At 40.6% G+C, this 15365-nt stretch overlaps 3 protein-coding genes across 6 annotated transcripts in view; 1 reads left to right on the top strand and 2 right to left on the bottom strand.

The window, feature by feature from the left end:
- Positions 1-317: 317 nt before the first annotated feature.
- Positions 318-5925, bottom strand: LOC114795122 (cone cGMP-specific 3',5'-cyclic phosphodiesterase subunit alpha'-like). Its single transcript, XM_028987963.1, has 22 exons — positions 5458-5925; positions 4698-4850; positions 4527-4616; positions 4139-4279; positions 3970-4044; positions 3815-3879; positions 3631-3697; positions 3498-3545; positions 3271-3420; positions 3037-3180; positions 2831-2896; positions 2375-2521; positions 2180-2287; positions 1972-2081; positions 1767-1854; positions 1536-1636; positions 1333-1440; positions 1191-1254; positions 1024-1098; positions 843-926; positions 606-753; positions 318-515 (listed from the first exon to the last, which is right to left on the bottom strand). Exons 1-22 carry the CDS (start codon positions 5923-5925, stop codon positions 460-462), a joined length of 2556 nt encoding a protein of 851 aa, XP_028843796.1. The 3' UTR covers positions 318-459.
- A 1422-nt stretch (positions 5926-7347) lies between these two features.
- Positions 7348-12846, bottom strand: LOC114795121 (centrosomal protein of 55 kDa-like). 4 transcript variants are annotated; one of them, XM_028987960.1, is made up of 7 exons: positions 12763-12846; positions 10914-11063; positions 10792-10836; positions 10548-10668; positions 9984-10165; positions 8806-8904; positions 7348-7500 (listed from the first exon to the last, which is right to left on the bottom strand). In XM_028987960.1, exons 1-7 carry the CDS (start codon positions 12766-12768, stop codon positions 7474-7476), a joined length of 630 nt encoding a protein of 209 aa, XP_028843793.1. In that variant the 5' UTR covers positions 12769-12846; the 3' UTR covers positions 7348-7473. The 4 variants fall into 4 exon arrangements, with proteins under 4 accessions (XP_028843793.1, XP_028843795.1, XP_028843791.1 ...); XM_028987962.1 differs by lacking the exon at positions 8806-8904; XM_028987958.1 differs by lacking the exon at positions 7348-7500 and having other exon boundaries at positions 8445-8904.
- myofl (myoferlin like) overlaps positions 12529-15365 on the top strand; it is a 23852-nt gene continuing 21015 nt past the window's right edge. Inside the window, exons 1-3 of the mRNA XM_028987957.1 lie at positions 12529-12691; positions 12974-13029; positions 13114-13205. Of these exons, the coding sequence (XP_028843790.1) occupies positions 12604-12691; positions 12974-13029; positions 13114-13205 (236 nt within the window). The 5' untranslated portion in view covers positions 12529-12603. The remainder of the gene's footprint in view (positions 12692-12973; positions 13030-13113; positions 13206-15365) is intronic.

Here is a 15365-nt window from a genome sequence, read left to right as displayed (position 1 = left end):
ATATTAAATACGAGATCGAATCACATAAATAAAACAGAAATGTGGTTGACTGCACTGTATTTGTGTGATAATACACTACCAGTCAAAAGTCTGGACACTCCTGCTCTTTGGTCGTTATGGAGAGATTGAGCCATTGTAAAGAATCCAATGCAAGAAATATATTTATATGTAGTACTTTTTAAAGCAAGAGAAAGTGAAATATGTTTGATGAATTTGTTTTTCAGAGTCACCCATTTTGTTCACTATTGTTTTCTTTTATAATATAAAACAAACAGAACCATAAACGAAAAGGTGCATCCAAACTTTTGACTGCGAATGTATATCACTGCATAAATATGCATGTATCTTTGTATATACATACCATATGCAAATTAATTTTTGGTAGCGCCAGCTCTCTGGTTGACTCTCTGGTAACCAAAGTGCTTATGCAGAAGTTCAGTAAAATTTGCAGCGAGGGCATTACAATATTGTGCAGGTCTTGGATTTCCCACTGGCCTCCTTCACCCGAGCTTCCTCTGTAGAAAGCAACATTCTGTTATGGTCACTGTAAATTGCTGACTGTTGGAATTTGGGGTTAAGAATTGTCAGCCTTGAGCTGAGCTCACCTTGGTGTGTTTGCTCGAGCTTCTTTTGCTCATCTTCAAGAGCTTTCATCTTTGCCTCATGAATATCGGCCAAGGCTCTCCACTCTGCTCTGTTGATGGTTAGCCCATCGAACATTGGCTGGATTTCTTTATGGAACCTTGCAAATTCCTATATAGAGGTGAACTCTGTTATTTTAAAGGATCTTGAAGATGCTGTCGCTGTGTGTTTTAAAGGCATGGAGCAATGTGTATCTGTACCTTGTACACAAACGTGCACACAAAGTCAATGAAGCCACACTGCATCTTTGGCAACTCGTCTGACTTGTCTCTGTCCATCATGGGCTAGGAACCGGAGGCGATTTTGAAACACAAGTCAATGGTTGTACTACTATTGACAAATGCTACCAAAATGTTATGCCGCGTGTAGTACCGCACTCACAATGGGCTGTTGGTTCAGTACTGCCCTCTCAAGGTCTCCTTGTTCCCAAAATTCAGAGGCCACCATGATAGCCACCTAATAAGATGTGTATTTCACTGTGCGTTCTTGTGGGGTTTTCTTTGATTCTACTTAGGCTGTATGTACTGATTAGGACCTCACTGCCATACCTTGCTCTGGACCTCCCATGGCTTAGTGATGGCGGACAAGTCACAAGCTGTCATCATCATGGCCCTAAAATATGGAGTGGTTAACACATTGAAGCTTGACTAACCTTGCAACAAGTAATATTAGTCATGAAATGCACCTTACATGATGATCTCCTTCCTTATGGGGTTGTTGGCAATGAAATTGGTCAATTCTTTCTCATTCGACATTGATTCTGTGGCATCAACAATCTTCTGAAACAACGTTCTCTTCCTGACAAACATAAAGTCACACAGCCCCACTGAACACTACCGCACAGTTTTGCATACTATTACACACAGTTAGCGAAGCTGCATAAAGACTCTCACTTGAAGTAGAGAGCAAGATCAGTAGCAATGATGCAGACATCGAACAGATGCTGCACGGTGTCAAACTGGCGCTTCTGTAGGTTCTGAAAGATGTTGATGTTCTAAAGAAGATGAAAGACAAGAAGCACTTATGATAAATTGTACATGTACCAATTGATCAATGAGCATGTGATTAATGGCGATGAAAAACAATACAATTACTAAATGATTATATAATTTGCTGATGCAGACCTCCTCGCTCATCAGAGTCTTGCTGTATTCCAGATGGTGCCTTTCCATCACCGAGGAAGAATGTAATTTGGCCAAAGCAGAGGTGCTTCTAAAAACCAAGGCAAAAAACATAAACGTACACATTCACAAGATCATATACACATTTCTACATTATTCTAAAATGCAGGGCATCAGTCCTCTAGATTCTATGTCATTCTGTACTTACTTTGTCTGATACAAATTGTTTGTCCCCCTGTGGTCAATGTCATGGCAAAATGCAGCAGCAACCATGGCAAATGTCTCCAGATCCGAGTAGTATTTCTTCAGCCTGCCAGTCTGTATGGGAAAAGTACAGGTTATTAGGTATATAGGATTAAAAAAGGAAACATATGCATAATTGAAAGTCTATATAGGGGTGCAAGATTGATTCTCACCATTAAAAGAGCAAACAGGGTCTGGCCAACATTAAAGCCATGTCTCCAGTTGTGGTAGGTGACGTCTCGGTAGCCTTTGCGAACTGTGTACATCCATCGAATCAATACCTGAGAATGTATTGCAATTTGCTGAATGAGATGCTGAGTGAATTCATGTCGGACTCATGGAGTATCTCACATGTTCTGAACAGGCACCTCTGCCGGTACTCTAAACTTCTCCACCACCCCCAGCTCAAAGAAGCAGCGGATGCCACATTTGATGAGGTCTAACTCTCGCAAAGGGAAATCACTGAAATGAAACTCAAGCAGCTCCGCATCTTTGCACTCTGGAATGTTTGACCTCTGCCAAAAAGTACAAAAACATACAACATTCAGTTAAATCCAGTGATATAATCCAATTTGAACTGTTTTTTGTATTCTGTGACCCATGGATAATCAGAAACTGTAATGACCGCTTACTGAGTTGTAAAGACTAATATTTAGTGTCGGGGAAACACGTTGTCATGTTAGCCAGGTGAAAAAAAGTCTATAGCTCTAATATGGCTCTATGAAAATCACATAAACATTCAGCTAATCTTAATACATAAAAACAAGTGTTTATGACATTCATGTAGGGCATTATGTGAGTAGTGCGAGACTGTAGGTTCAGACCAAAAGCTTGTACAGCTCCCTCTGTTCACATTCCTCCGGCATCTGATCAAACTTCTCCTTTGTTTTCTGTGGTTATAGACAAAGTGTGGTCACAAAAGTCACAGCATTGGCTTCCCCATTATGCAGTGGCATTATTCGAAAAACATTTTACCAAAATGTCACCAAGCACATCCATCTAAAATGAATCAAAACAGGTTGTAACTCACCAGAATGGATTCCACTTCTGCAGGAGTGGCCTTGGTTCGGTACATGAGCATTTCCTGAGCGATCTCCTTTCTACATTCTGTCTTGTTGAGATGCTCAAACGTTTCGCAGTTCAGGGAGGACCACCCTAAAAACTGGGTAAGAGCCTTCAAGCAAAAAAAGCCGGGGTATACTCTGTCAGGCACGAATCTGAAATTTGAAGGCAATTCTTCCCAGTAGCTGGGACCGTGACTCACTTCTGCGATCTGTTCATCATACTCATCAAATGGCTTCCCGTCCTTCCTGTTGAAGAATGTGGCAATTCCCACAAATTCCTCCTTTTTATTGACAATTGGCAGTGAGAGGACGTTTTTGATCCTCCAACCCGTTTCATCCACGGCTTCTTTCTGAAAAACAGACTTTTTCTCAGCTACACTTCTTCTCACTGCACTATTCAGTTAAATCATAACAGGTAACATGATACCTGAAAGCTGAAATATTCATCCGCAGGCGCGTTCATCATGTTGCAAATCTGTTTAGGGTAAGAAAAGGTGGAAAATGGTAGCGTCCTTAAAATAGAAAGTATTGGTTGACTTCAGGACAACAAGGAAACTTACAAAGCCATTTTCAGCAATGTATGTTGGAAGACCACTGACAAGAGCCCAGTGATCCTGTGGTGGGGACCTGCAACCCCAAAAATTAAGAATCAATTTAAGTATTCTGTTAAAAACAATTATTATGTAACTCTAAAAATTGTCCTGTGTAATTATTATAATAATATAATAATGTTATATTACTAACAGGATAACTTTAATTTTTTCCTTTCCTTCTAGAAGGTAGTCAATGATCTTATAGAAGTTCACTTCCTGTAAAACAAATGATAGGGACATTGACATTGTTTAAAATTGACACGTCCAAAACCCCCCAGCCTTTAAAGTTGAAATGAGGATTCATACTCGTCCATCAGGGGTCTTTGGGCCTTTGTAGGGCTCTTGTTCTCCTAGTTTGATGGGCCATTCATCATAGAATTCCTGGGGAGTGCAGATATGAAAAGTTAACTGAAGTAAACTGAAACAAGCAGAAATCCATGGCTAAATGGTAAATAAACTGTGACTTCGAAACAACCTTTTCTTTGATCATGTCAAGAAGGCCTAAAGAGAGTCTTTCACAGTTGAGGTAAGTTCTCACTGTGTACAGCGCCTTGTGAAACTGCCTCTCAATGTCTGTGAGTTCTTCAAACACTTTGCTGGCTGACCACAACAAAACCTGTTGACAAGTAAAATATATAAGATACCAATACTCTGCTCAAACATTCTTAACCCACGCATCCATCCATCAATCCATCTAATCATCAGTTCACCCATCCATATCCAGTTTCGGGATAAGGGAAAGACAGAGTCTGATACTGAGACAGGATCCTGGACAGGATGCCAGCCTGTCACAAGGTATTTTTAATAAATGCACACACGGTGGGATCTAACTCTTACATAATTGATGATTTTTTGCTGATTACCTGACTCCTTCTGAATTCCACATTGTACATGTAGGCTGTGTGAGCTTGCAAGACAATCACACTGGCAAAGGCAACGTACTTGGCAAAAAGCTACAGCAAAGAAAGGGAAAATTATGTTATTTGGAAATGTCGGAAATATAGAATGAAATTGCTATGTGGTCCGTATCTTACATCTTCATCTGCTTTGGAAAATCCATCGGCTCCTTGCTTATTCAGGGCCATCACAACACCAATGGTTTCTTTGTCTTTAACTATTGGAGCCGTGAGCATATTCCTTGTTGTGTATCCCGTGGTTTTATCAACAAAGTCACAGAAGTTGGAGTTCTGAAAAACATATGAACAATAGTTGCATTTCAAGGAATAGTAAGAATTTTAAACAGAAATGTACTGGTGTTTACTTTTTAAATGTATCCCCCCAAAAATGAGAATATGGTGAAAAAGGTCATTTGGTTTTCATATTAAAAAGGTTAACCTTTGGTATGGTGAATCTTTAATCATTTAATTGTTTTCTAATAATTTTAAACACTGGATATGCTTTCAGCCATTTCTGTGATATGAAGTAGGTTTATACCAATACTTTATACCAATACAAATAATGTAAATATAACGTGTGTAATGTCCTACACACAATGATTTTAATCTATATTTTGACTCAATAGCAAACTATATTGACTCGATAGCAAACTATATTTGCTATCTTATAAAACAGAGTTTAAGACCACAGTGCTCAGACACACGATGAAAAAGGGGATTAAGCTGATAACATTACAAGCTTAGTCATGGAGCTGTTTACACGGTGCTCTTTCTAGAAAGTACTGAGAAGCAAATGGATGATTTTAAAATGAATGATAAATTAAAAATGTCTCTATTGTAAGAGAGAACTGATGTAAGGATCAACTGATAAAGAATTCTCTCAACATGATGATCTCACCTGTTTCACATTCGGAACATTCAGGATCTTTTTCATTCGGGCTGTCTTTCCCACAATGCCCATGTCAAGGGGAAACACTATCTCTGCATCTGGGTTAACCAGATTGTTCTCAAGCGCTGATGTTGCTGTCACATCGAAGAGCAGAGTTGCAAGCTCCGGGGTGCCATTCCTGGATCTGGAGATGAAAAAACTGCACCTGTCCGCCCCAAGCAGCAATGCTATCCTCTGCAGAACCTTGTGCAAACCCTTTTCCATGGGATGACATCCAGTCAGTTCCTGTACCAGCTCCAACATGAATCGGGCTTCCATGATCTGTGTAGCATCTTTGAAGGACAAGGGGTCTTTAATTCCCACCGTTTCAGAAAAAGCTGCCTGGATCACCTCAGTGCTCATCATCTTCTGAAAATATTCCTTGGCAATATGAGGGTTGTTATCCAGGAATCTCTCCACACTTTCCCTGTCCGCCATTTTGATTAGATTTTAGTTCCTGCTTCCCTTCCCGCTCCTGCTTCTGTTCAAAGATGCGTAAAATGTAAAGATTTTTCCTTCAACTCATGGATGCCTCGCTCTATTTATCCCTGTAGATTAAGTGTGTCAGTGGATCCAACGGGAGGGTGTAAACTTCCAGCAGTAAGGCCACACCCATTAACCTTAATAATTGGCATCCCTACATTTTCTCATGACATCACAAACCAATAATCTGTTTATAAAAGTGATAGATCCAACATTGTATGCATAAAGCAGATTAACTAACTTGCTACAAAACATTTTTAAATATTTGGCATTGTGATTATACTGTTGGACTGAAAATACTGCTTTTTACTTAAATTACTTAAGACAGTTAAATAAAAGAAAAAGTTGAAAGTAAATGTGACACCAAAAGCCCCTAAATGACCGTATTTTCTAGAATCACCTTTATTAGTTACACTCTGTTAAGTCTTTCCTTGCTGTGCTAATCTATTTATTTCAAGGAACTTATCAAGGACTAGAAACCTCTAGACTTAACGCCACCGGACACAAGAACAACCTACTGTCAGGGCTTGCTTTAAATTTAGCACTGACTGTTAGGCTATTAGACATTCTAGCAACAATGAGCAGTTCTTAAATGCTATTTTGGGTGCCAAATAATTTTTGACATGAACTTGCAATCAGGGTTCTTTGATAGATCAGATGTACATTAAAATAATACAAATTGTACATATTGTACATTAAAATAATACAAAGACAGAATGCACTAGGCAGAAGAAGAGAATATCATTGTGTCGTTATTGTGAGAATTTGAAGCACATATTACATGCCATGGCAAAACAGGTAATACAACCATGGCTTTTTAGCTGAATGTTCAAAATTTTCTTTGTTCAAATTTGTTTGGCTAATTTATTCGGTAATAGACGGTATTTTTTTTTTTTGCATCATTTCTGAGTCTCCTCAGCAGTGTGTCACCAGTGTCTGTACCGGAAGATGCTGGCTGGGGTGATGGGGCTGACTGCTGAGTTGACAAAAAAAAAAACAGTGTAGGAAATTAAGAGCAAGGATGGGGATGGTTGTGATAAAGATTGGGCTCCACATGACAAAGAAGGCCATAAGTGTGAAAAGGGTACGGAAGAGGCGATAGTCTTGAAACTGAGAGCATCAGTGTCTGTTGTTTTTTCTCCAGACTTCTTTTGCAGTTCCTCCTGGTCTGAAGTTATTCAATAATATTGAAACGAATGTAATCAAATTTCAATATCCATTAACAATTCTCATGAATACACCATATACACAAACCAACAGCAAAAACTTCCATGCAAAGATTAGCGTGAATTCCAGCTAAGCGAGGTGTAATGAACTACTGACACATCAAATGTTCAGTGCGCAGTTTTATATTCAAAGCTGAAAGATTTCAACTTTTCCACCCTTTTTTCACATGATGCAGCTCAGAGAAGAAGGTGAAATAGGACATGTTGGATGTGGTGGTGAAGTCTGTGAAAACCCATGGAACCTGATCCAAGCGTCCCAAGGAAATCAAGGCTGGTTTCACTCCTTGACTCTCTCTTGCATCCCCTGCAAAGAGAACAACCTGTCTCTGACCCTCTGAAGCATTGTTGTTGGCCAATAAGACTGCAACAGACTCATTCTGAATGGCTCGCTTATCTGCCCCATTCGTTGATACAGTATATTGTGAGAAGAACAAATCATGCTGGCTGTGGCTGTTATCCTATGGCACATTCTATATAACATTCCATATATTTTCCCAACACTCTTGTTTCCATACTGCCACCCATCCAGCTCTGGCATTAAAACAGGTCCCTGGGTTTGTTATACCATCTGTCAGACTTTTTAAACAGCATAAGGCAAACATGGCATAAGGCACATGTTTGAACAGGTTGTGTTTTTTTTGCCATTCAGTAGACTCTGAAATGTATCAGACATGAAAAAGCAGATAACCTGGCTTCACAGAGAAATCGCAGGATTAGGCTTTTAACCCATTGTACCTATTCCATGTGTCAATATACTATAATTATTAAGCATTAATAAAGAGGTGCCGCATATTATGTGCTACCTAATGTCTATCTATGGTCCATTGATCTATGGAGCTGTGGGTATGATGTGAGTATGAGAGTGTATGGGCAGGACCAGTGCAGAGTCTGAGAGGCAAAACACGAAGTGTAGAAAAATATTGGCCTTTTTAACAGGTAACAATTATAGCACTGGCACAACTTTTTGTCTCCTTTGTGTCAAGAAGTGAGGTGGGTGGCGTGATATTCGCTTCTGTTCTGTTGACACATTTTCGATTAGTGAGACTAGGCTAGTAGCTTGAAACTATTATTACCTCACACATCCCCAAAGTTTTTTAATCGAATTGAATTTTCAATATTTCAATACAACATTTATCTATGTGAAGTACGTCAATTTATTGCAGCAAAATATTTTATGCAATACAACTTGTCCAAACCTCCAGGTGTCATGTCCCCCACCCTAGCCCCACCCAACCATATTAATCCCTTTCCCTAAATAGCATGATGCAGATTTACCCCTGCAATCTTGTTTGACAGACTCCTGTGGTTTACACTCTTAAAGACTGTTCTAGAGAAAAGACGAAAATTAATGATAACTTTACACTTGAAATCTTCTGCTGACACACTTAACAATGCAGTTTCAGGACACAACATGTGAACTAATATAAAGACATCACAGTAACATCACAGTGATATAGGGAACAGCCCCCAAAAAAGAACAGACCACTGAACCAGCAGTTCACACACAACACTTCTCAATATGCACCAGTAGATCCCTGTAACGAGTAGATGGATAGGTACAACTGCACACGGGACACTGCAGGAAGCTTTCATCCAGCAGATTACCTACTCTTGGCGAGGATGTGTGGTTGGACACAGTCTCCTGGGATGGCGCCTGGATTTGTCTCGTTTGGACGCCTGAGCGTGGCCTGTTCCGAGCTTCATGCAACTAAATTCAATTTAAATGGACAGAACCAAAGACAGGTTTCTTACACATTTTTACAAAAGAATTTCCATGAATTTTCAATTAGTCTAAGGCAAATGTTCATGACCATACGTTCTCTGAAATTTATGTGACAAATGTGGAAAAACAAAATGTTAAACTAAACTTATGACAACCCTAAATAGCTTCACTTAAATGACAGTGTTTCTTCCTCCAAGTTTACGCAAGCCCGAGCCTGAGTAAAATGGACCCAATCAGGTTCAGCAAATTATCAGATGTAATTTACATGACTTTCAAAATGAGACACACGGCCGCAGAGCTGCTGGAATATGGAAGCAACTCACCACGTGACGTGGTTCACTACATAAAGCCAGCAAAGATACTATAGACGTGTGCTGGTTTTAAATGGTGTGGTTGTAAACGTACAAAAAAGTTTCTTGCACAGTCTTACTGGAACTTCACGTTATACAGTCATGTGTCAAACAGATTTCAATGACTTTTCCATGACTTTCTATGATTATTTGGTATTACAAAACTTTTCAATCCTGGAAAATTTTTTCAAAAGTATTTCAGACTTTTCCAGGTTTTTACTGACCGTAGTAACCCTTACAGGACAATCAGCATCTGCATGGACCAGAGCTGGTGTGGCCTGGCACAGAACTGACCTCCGTTTTTAATCTGGAGATTTGATCTTCGGCCTTGTGCAAGAACTTCATAGAACTGAGTCATGGTTCCATCAAATACTGTGCATCGTGTTGCTCTTCCTCGGAAGCATGCCAGTCATGCTTACAAGTGAAGGTTCAAAATATGACATCAATAGTAAGTATACACTACTATTCAAAATGTCCTAGAAATGTCCTTTTTTCGACTGGAAACTATTTCTGGTCCATTAGTTGCACTACTTAAAAAAGCAATAAATTTACCCTTCTTTACACTACTGGGTTTGACTATAACCTTATTTCAAACTTCGTCAATGATTTTTTTTTTTTCCATGAAAAATGAAACTTTTGAGCAGTAGTGTATCTACAGTGCTTATGCTCTACCTGTATATAATGTAATGTAATATAACATTACTTTTGCCTCACCAGGTCTAACTCCCTCCGCCTGTCCTGAATCCTGCGCTGCACTCGGCTCAGCTCCGCATGCTTTTCCCTCAGGTGCTGCTCCAACTGCTCCAGCTCTCTCTGCCGGTCCAGGAGTTCCGACTGAGCTTCACGTCTCTGTAGGTTTCCCTCGTGATGCTGCTGCATTTCGCCAAGTCTCCCATCTTTACAACATCATTACATTAGCATATTAATAATACACTTGCTTAATTGTAATAAACCAATATCAAATGAAAACGTTTGGACTAATTACTCCAGTATTCATTCACAGGTGAACTTTTAATGACTTCTAACTTTAATTAATCTCATGACAATCTGGCACCAGTCCCACTGAAGCTCTAACCTGGATAAACAACAGATACACTCATATTTCAGAATGTATTAGAAATGATTTCCAGCTTTGTTTCGATTGGGCTAAAACTAATTTTCGTGATTGTGTGTTTTTGAGGAAAATTTATATATATTTTGGAAAATTTGTGTTCATCAACTTGGCAGCTTCTGTGAACAGACACTGGAGAGAGAGTGTTCTGGGGAGTCACGGTTCACCCTGCGAATCGAGCTCTTGGTGGTGCCGCTGCTCCAGCTGGTCGACTCTCGCCAGCACGGCTGAGACACGGGCCTCTACCTGCTGACTGTAGGCCAGCCACTGCTGGTTCTTCTCTAGCGCCTTTACACAAGCCAGAACAAAACAGAAAGGATTTTAAATAGGGAATAAATGCCCTCTGAGCAGGACTGGGCTGGTTTTGTTAAGGGCACAAATTAAGGCGGGCTTGGTCAAGAGGAGACTCACATCCCTCAGCGACTCCTGGACAGTCCGAAAACTCGAAGCACACACCTGCACAAACCAACACTTATCTTTACTGGATTTAAACACACCACAGACTAGTTTTCTTTTGCAGTTGTCATACTAACCATTGGCTCTGTATTCTGCTGAATCAGCAGTTCTCTGCATTTATCAGACACCACTGCTAACTTATTTTTGATGTATTCGGTCTCAACATTGAGAAAGCGGAGAAGTCTGGCTCTCTGGTCGTTGTTTCCAGGGGTCTGGGCCATCTCGGTCTGAGGATGAGGGATAGATCTTCATCATACGTGCACTTGTTGGGATGTTTTTCGGAATATCTTTATTGTCATTGTAACAAGTACAACAAAATACGTTGAAGTCCCTGAGCTGGAGAGGTTTCATAAATACTGAATACATATACTCGCATAACACAAAATATAATACAAATATAAAATTAAAGGGTGAGGTAGAAACCTTATTACACATTCAATATAAGATGAGTTGGAGGTGGGAAATCGGATTAAAAGTGTCCTGATGGCAGCAGGGTTTGAACATGACCACAAGTTCCCTGAGGTCGAGTAATCTGCACCATCTCATTTTCACCACACTAAACCAGTCCGGTCTGCAGCTAAAATCGTTTTTAAAAAAAGAAAAGGAAAGACTAGCATCGCATTACTGGTATGCCGACTAAAGTGTTAGTTAGCGCTTAATAACCATGGCTGGCTAGATCAACCAAGCGTGCTTTACCCCAGATATGCAGAGCTGTTTAGTCTGTTCTTGCTTTAGATTTTACGTACATTTTAAACCTACCCGACAAAACATTTGTAAATGTGTAATTTAGTTACTCACGTGGGTAGTTTGGGGTTATTTGAAGTGGCAGGTCTCTTGATTCGGCAACAACACGCGCGTGGAGGACGTGAAGTACCGCGAGATTTCGTACCTGCGCTCCATTAGAGACCCGGAAAAAACCCACATTGGGAACAAACCCTGGTTTGAACGTGTTGAGAATTAATTGTCAATTATTGTAAAAACATTTTTTTTTTATTTAAAGAAGTCCTGCATTGCCCTCGCAGGGGTTTCACGGTACACAACTAATATAAAAAAACAGCAGGTGATGTTCGTGTTTACCACACGGTGGCGCCAGAGTATAAAACCTCGAAGACACAGAAGCACAAACAAAAATGCACAATAAAAATCATGCTGTTTAGTAATTATGCGATCATCACCAACGCATTGGGCGTCTGGATTTGCGTGCCAAAAAAAATATTTTCGCGGATATTTTAATACGAACGCCGTTTTCGCTTCCTCGTCTGGCATAATTGAAAAAATTGTCCGTAGCTGTGTTTTCAGCACCCTGATCTATAAGTTGGCGTTAAATCTGTGCGCTCAGGGACTGAGTCGGATCGCTTCTTGTGTGTGTGTGTGTGTGTGTGTGTGTGTGTGTGTGTGTCGCTGGTGTTCAGTTTTCCAGCTTCAATGACCACAATGTTTTATGTTGTAGGTGACATTACACACATAAAAACATTCTACTAACTCCTTCATTATGCGCGTATCCTTGTCGTTTAATTCATGTGTTGTCTAACTAATATAAACTTGCTTAAAAATGACCGACACCATGTTACAAACTCGTCTTGGATCCCACGAAGTCGGGATAAAAAAGGGCTGCGCCAGGCGAAGACATGTAAATGTATTTAAAACTCCGAGGCTACTCCCTCCTCTCCATCAGGCTGCCCCCCTCCGCCCCGCTTCCTCGTTCGCGCACCGAGAATAAATCCCGAGCGATTCGATCCCGAGTGGTCGCTCGCGTGGACGAGGAAAATGCTGCGGATCGTGGTGGAGTCCGCCAAGGGGATCCCCAAGAAAACGCTTGGAGACCCCGACCCTGTCGCCACGGTCGTGTTCAACGGTGAGCGAACCTGTCGCACCTTTCCTTTCCTTTAACTTACTTTACCTTCCTGTCCTTTCCTTTTTACTTACTTTCATACATGTTTACATCATGTCAGCCTTCACCTGTTTCTCAGTTTATTCTTTGGACTACACTGCAAGTCCGTCGGCTTTTCCATATAGGGCAGATCATGTCCTTATAAGGGGATACAGGGACAGAGGGAATATGACACAGGATGCAGGAACACAGGCCAAGTCAGAAATTGCATGTACCATTTCACACCCCTCACCTCCCTTTATTAAGGTGAGAAGAAGAAGACGAAGCACATTGACAATGAGGTGAACCCAGTGTGGAACGAGGTAAGTGTTGGGGTAGACCTCTCCGCTACACGCCCGCAGGAGCCTACATCCACAAAAAAAAAGATGTTATTGCTATGATTGCAGGTTCTGGACTTTGATCTGAAAGGATTGCCGCTGGAGGCGTCCTCATTCATTGATGTTATTGTGAAAGACTACGAGACCATTGGAAAAGACAAGTATGAGCCAACCCCGACACTGTCTGTCAAAAAAAAAACTAATTGTGACAATCTGTCAATTCAGTAGCAATGACAAAGTCACAATGCAGCACGAGAGCGTTATTTTTTTTAAAGAATCATCTGAACCCTGAGTTTCCTGACATTCTCCCAGTGACTGGTCCAAGTTTAGGTGTTATGCTGCCGCAGAGCTTAAGCCCACGATTGCTGTCAAGGTGATCCCAGGACTTTTGAAACTGAAGGGTGTGTTAGGAGCTGGGAGGTCAACACCGAGCCAGCTTCCACACCCAACCCACCGTGCCCAGACTTGCCGTGAAATGTGAGACTGTGGGTGCATTTCTGTCTAGATAGCTTTTGTAAGGACACTTTTGCTGTTAGTTTAACATACGGTTGACTTTTACCATAAAAGTTTTACCAGAGAGCTTAAGAAGCAGCAGATGTGGAACTTGAGAGGGAACGGCTCCCCCTCTTTGCACTCCAGCTAAAACCTCAGAAAAGTTTCCACTGAGTCACTTGTGTGATTTGTCTGTAGGTTTGTGGGGGTTGTCAGACAGGCCGGGCATGCTTGCGCACCGCTGAGCTCCTCGCCTCTGTGGTTTTTACTGTGTAGCTTGGGGTGATTTGAATGAGAAGAGGTTAATGCTAGTGAAGACATGCACTGTATTAGTCGGTAATGGCATGGAGGGTTGAGCACCTTTTTTTTTTTTTGTTTCTGTCATAGTTAGTCATATAAATGCCTCTGCTCTGGGGGGAAATGCTTGAGACCGAATGGGGAGAGATTCCTGAATAGGAAATCTGACCTACAAAAATCAACAGGGCATAATATTTTGCTTAATCTGTGTTCAGAAGGGTTATCTGAAAAACTAAAAAAATGCTCAAAGCCAAGGTTTTACTCTAAATTCACGAACCTTACTGCATGTCTTCACAATTCTTTGAGAGTTTTTAATCCCAGGGAGCTTTTGTTTTATTCTTACTTACTTCTGCCTGTATATAGATTGTGTCACTTTGGCCATTAGATACAGGCTTACGCTGATACCATTTATTCTGAGAAAAGTCACTGAAAAATCTATGAGATTCTTTGCACAAAGGAGGAATCTCTGAATGACTGGATGATTAGTGCTGGCTCATGTAATATTGTGTAATTGTGTCATGTAATAACTGGCCTTTAGTTACCACATTCCCACAAATAACTGCCTTCTCACAGGACGGTTTTAAAGCACCAGAAAGATGTAATATTTGGTCATTCATTGAGAGAAAAATTAAACCTTGGCTCAACTTCTGGTTATCTGTCTTAAACAAGTCAAGTTAAAGAAGGATGTGAGGATACTACAATTTAAACAGATTGTCCAGTAAGATACCTTGTATATACGAAAATAGCAAATAGGACATATACAGTACAGGCCAATATGTTTTCTTTATTTTCATGACCATTTATATTGTTAGATTCTCACTGAAGGCATCAAAACTATGAATGAACACATGTGGAGTTATGTACTTAACAAAAAGTGGAGACCTGACCTCCACAGTCACCGGACCTGAACCCAATCCAGATGGTTTGGGGTGAGCTGGACCGCAGAGTGAAGGCAAAGGGGCCAACAAGTGCTAAACACCTCTGGGAACTCCTTCAAGACTGTTGGAAAAGCATTTCAGGTGACGACCTCTTGAAGCTCATCGAGAGAATGCCAAGAGTGTGCAAAGCAGTAATCAGAGCAAAGGGTGGCTATTTTGAAGAAACTAGAATATAAAACATATTTTCAGTTATTTCACCTTTTTTTTGTTAAGTATATAACTCCACATGTGAACATTCATAGTTTTGATGCCTTCAGTGAGAATCTACCAATGTAAATGGTCATCAAAATAAAAAAAACACATTGAATGAGAAGGTGTGTCCAAACCTTTTGGCCTGTACTGTACATTCTTTTAGTTGTGCAGTTAATGTTCATTAGACTGTTTTGTTTTTCACTCCCACAGACCTTTTTTAATAAGGCTGGGACATTAAACTAGTAAATATCCCTGCATGTCTTGCGGGTGACTGGGGTTCGATTCCACGATGCGGAGTTTGCAATTTGGGACAGTGGTGGCATGCTGGGGACGGAAGCAGAGTGTGCTCTGTTGTCTATTGCAATGACCACAATAATCTCTTTCACTCGCTTTAATTTGAAA

This window comes from Denticeps clupeoides, chromosome 8 (genome assembly GCF_900700375.1).
Source record: "Denticeps clupeoides chromosome 8, fDenClu1.1, whole genome shotgun sequence".
NCBI classification, from domain to species: domain Eukaryota; kingdom Metazoa; phylum Chordata; class Actinopteri; order Clupeiformes; family Denticipitidae; genus Denticeps; species Denticeps clupeoides.
This window is presented reverse-complemented; position numbering and strand designations above follow the sequence as displayed.

Coding starts and splice junctions, on each gene's coding strand:
- LOC114795121 (XM_028987958.1), bottom strand. Junction 10,669..10,791: donor TCCAGGAGTCGCTGAGGGAT/GTGAGTCTCCTC, acceptor GCTTGTGTAAAG/GCGCTAGAGAAGAACCAGCA. Junction 10,166..10,547: donor CCAAGAGCTCGATTCGCAGG/GTGAACCGTGAC, acceptor GATGTTGTAAAG/ATGGGAGACTTGGCGAAATG.
- LOC114795122 (XM_028987963.1), bottom strand. CDS start 5,925: ATGGCGGACAGGGAAAGTGTGGAGAGATTCCTGGATAACAACCCTCAT. Junction 4,617..4,697: donor TTTCCAAAGCAGATGAAGAT/GTAAGATACGGA, acceptor TCTTTGCTGTAG/CTTTTTGCCAAGTACGTTGC. Junction 4,280..4,526: donor TGGAATTCAGAAGGAGTCAG/GTAATCAGCAAA, acceptor ACTTGTCAACAG/GTTTTGTTGTGGTCAGCCAG.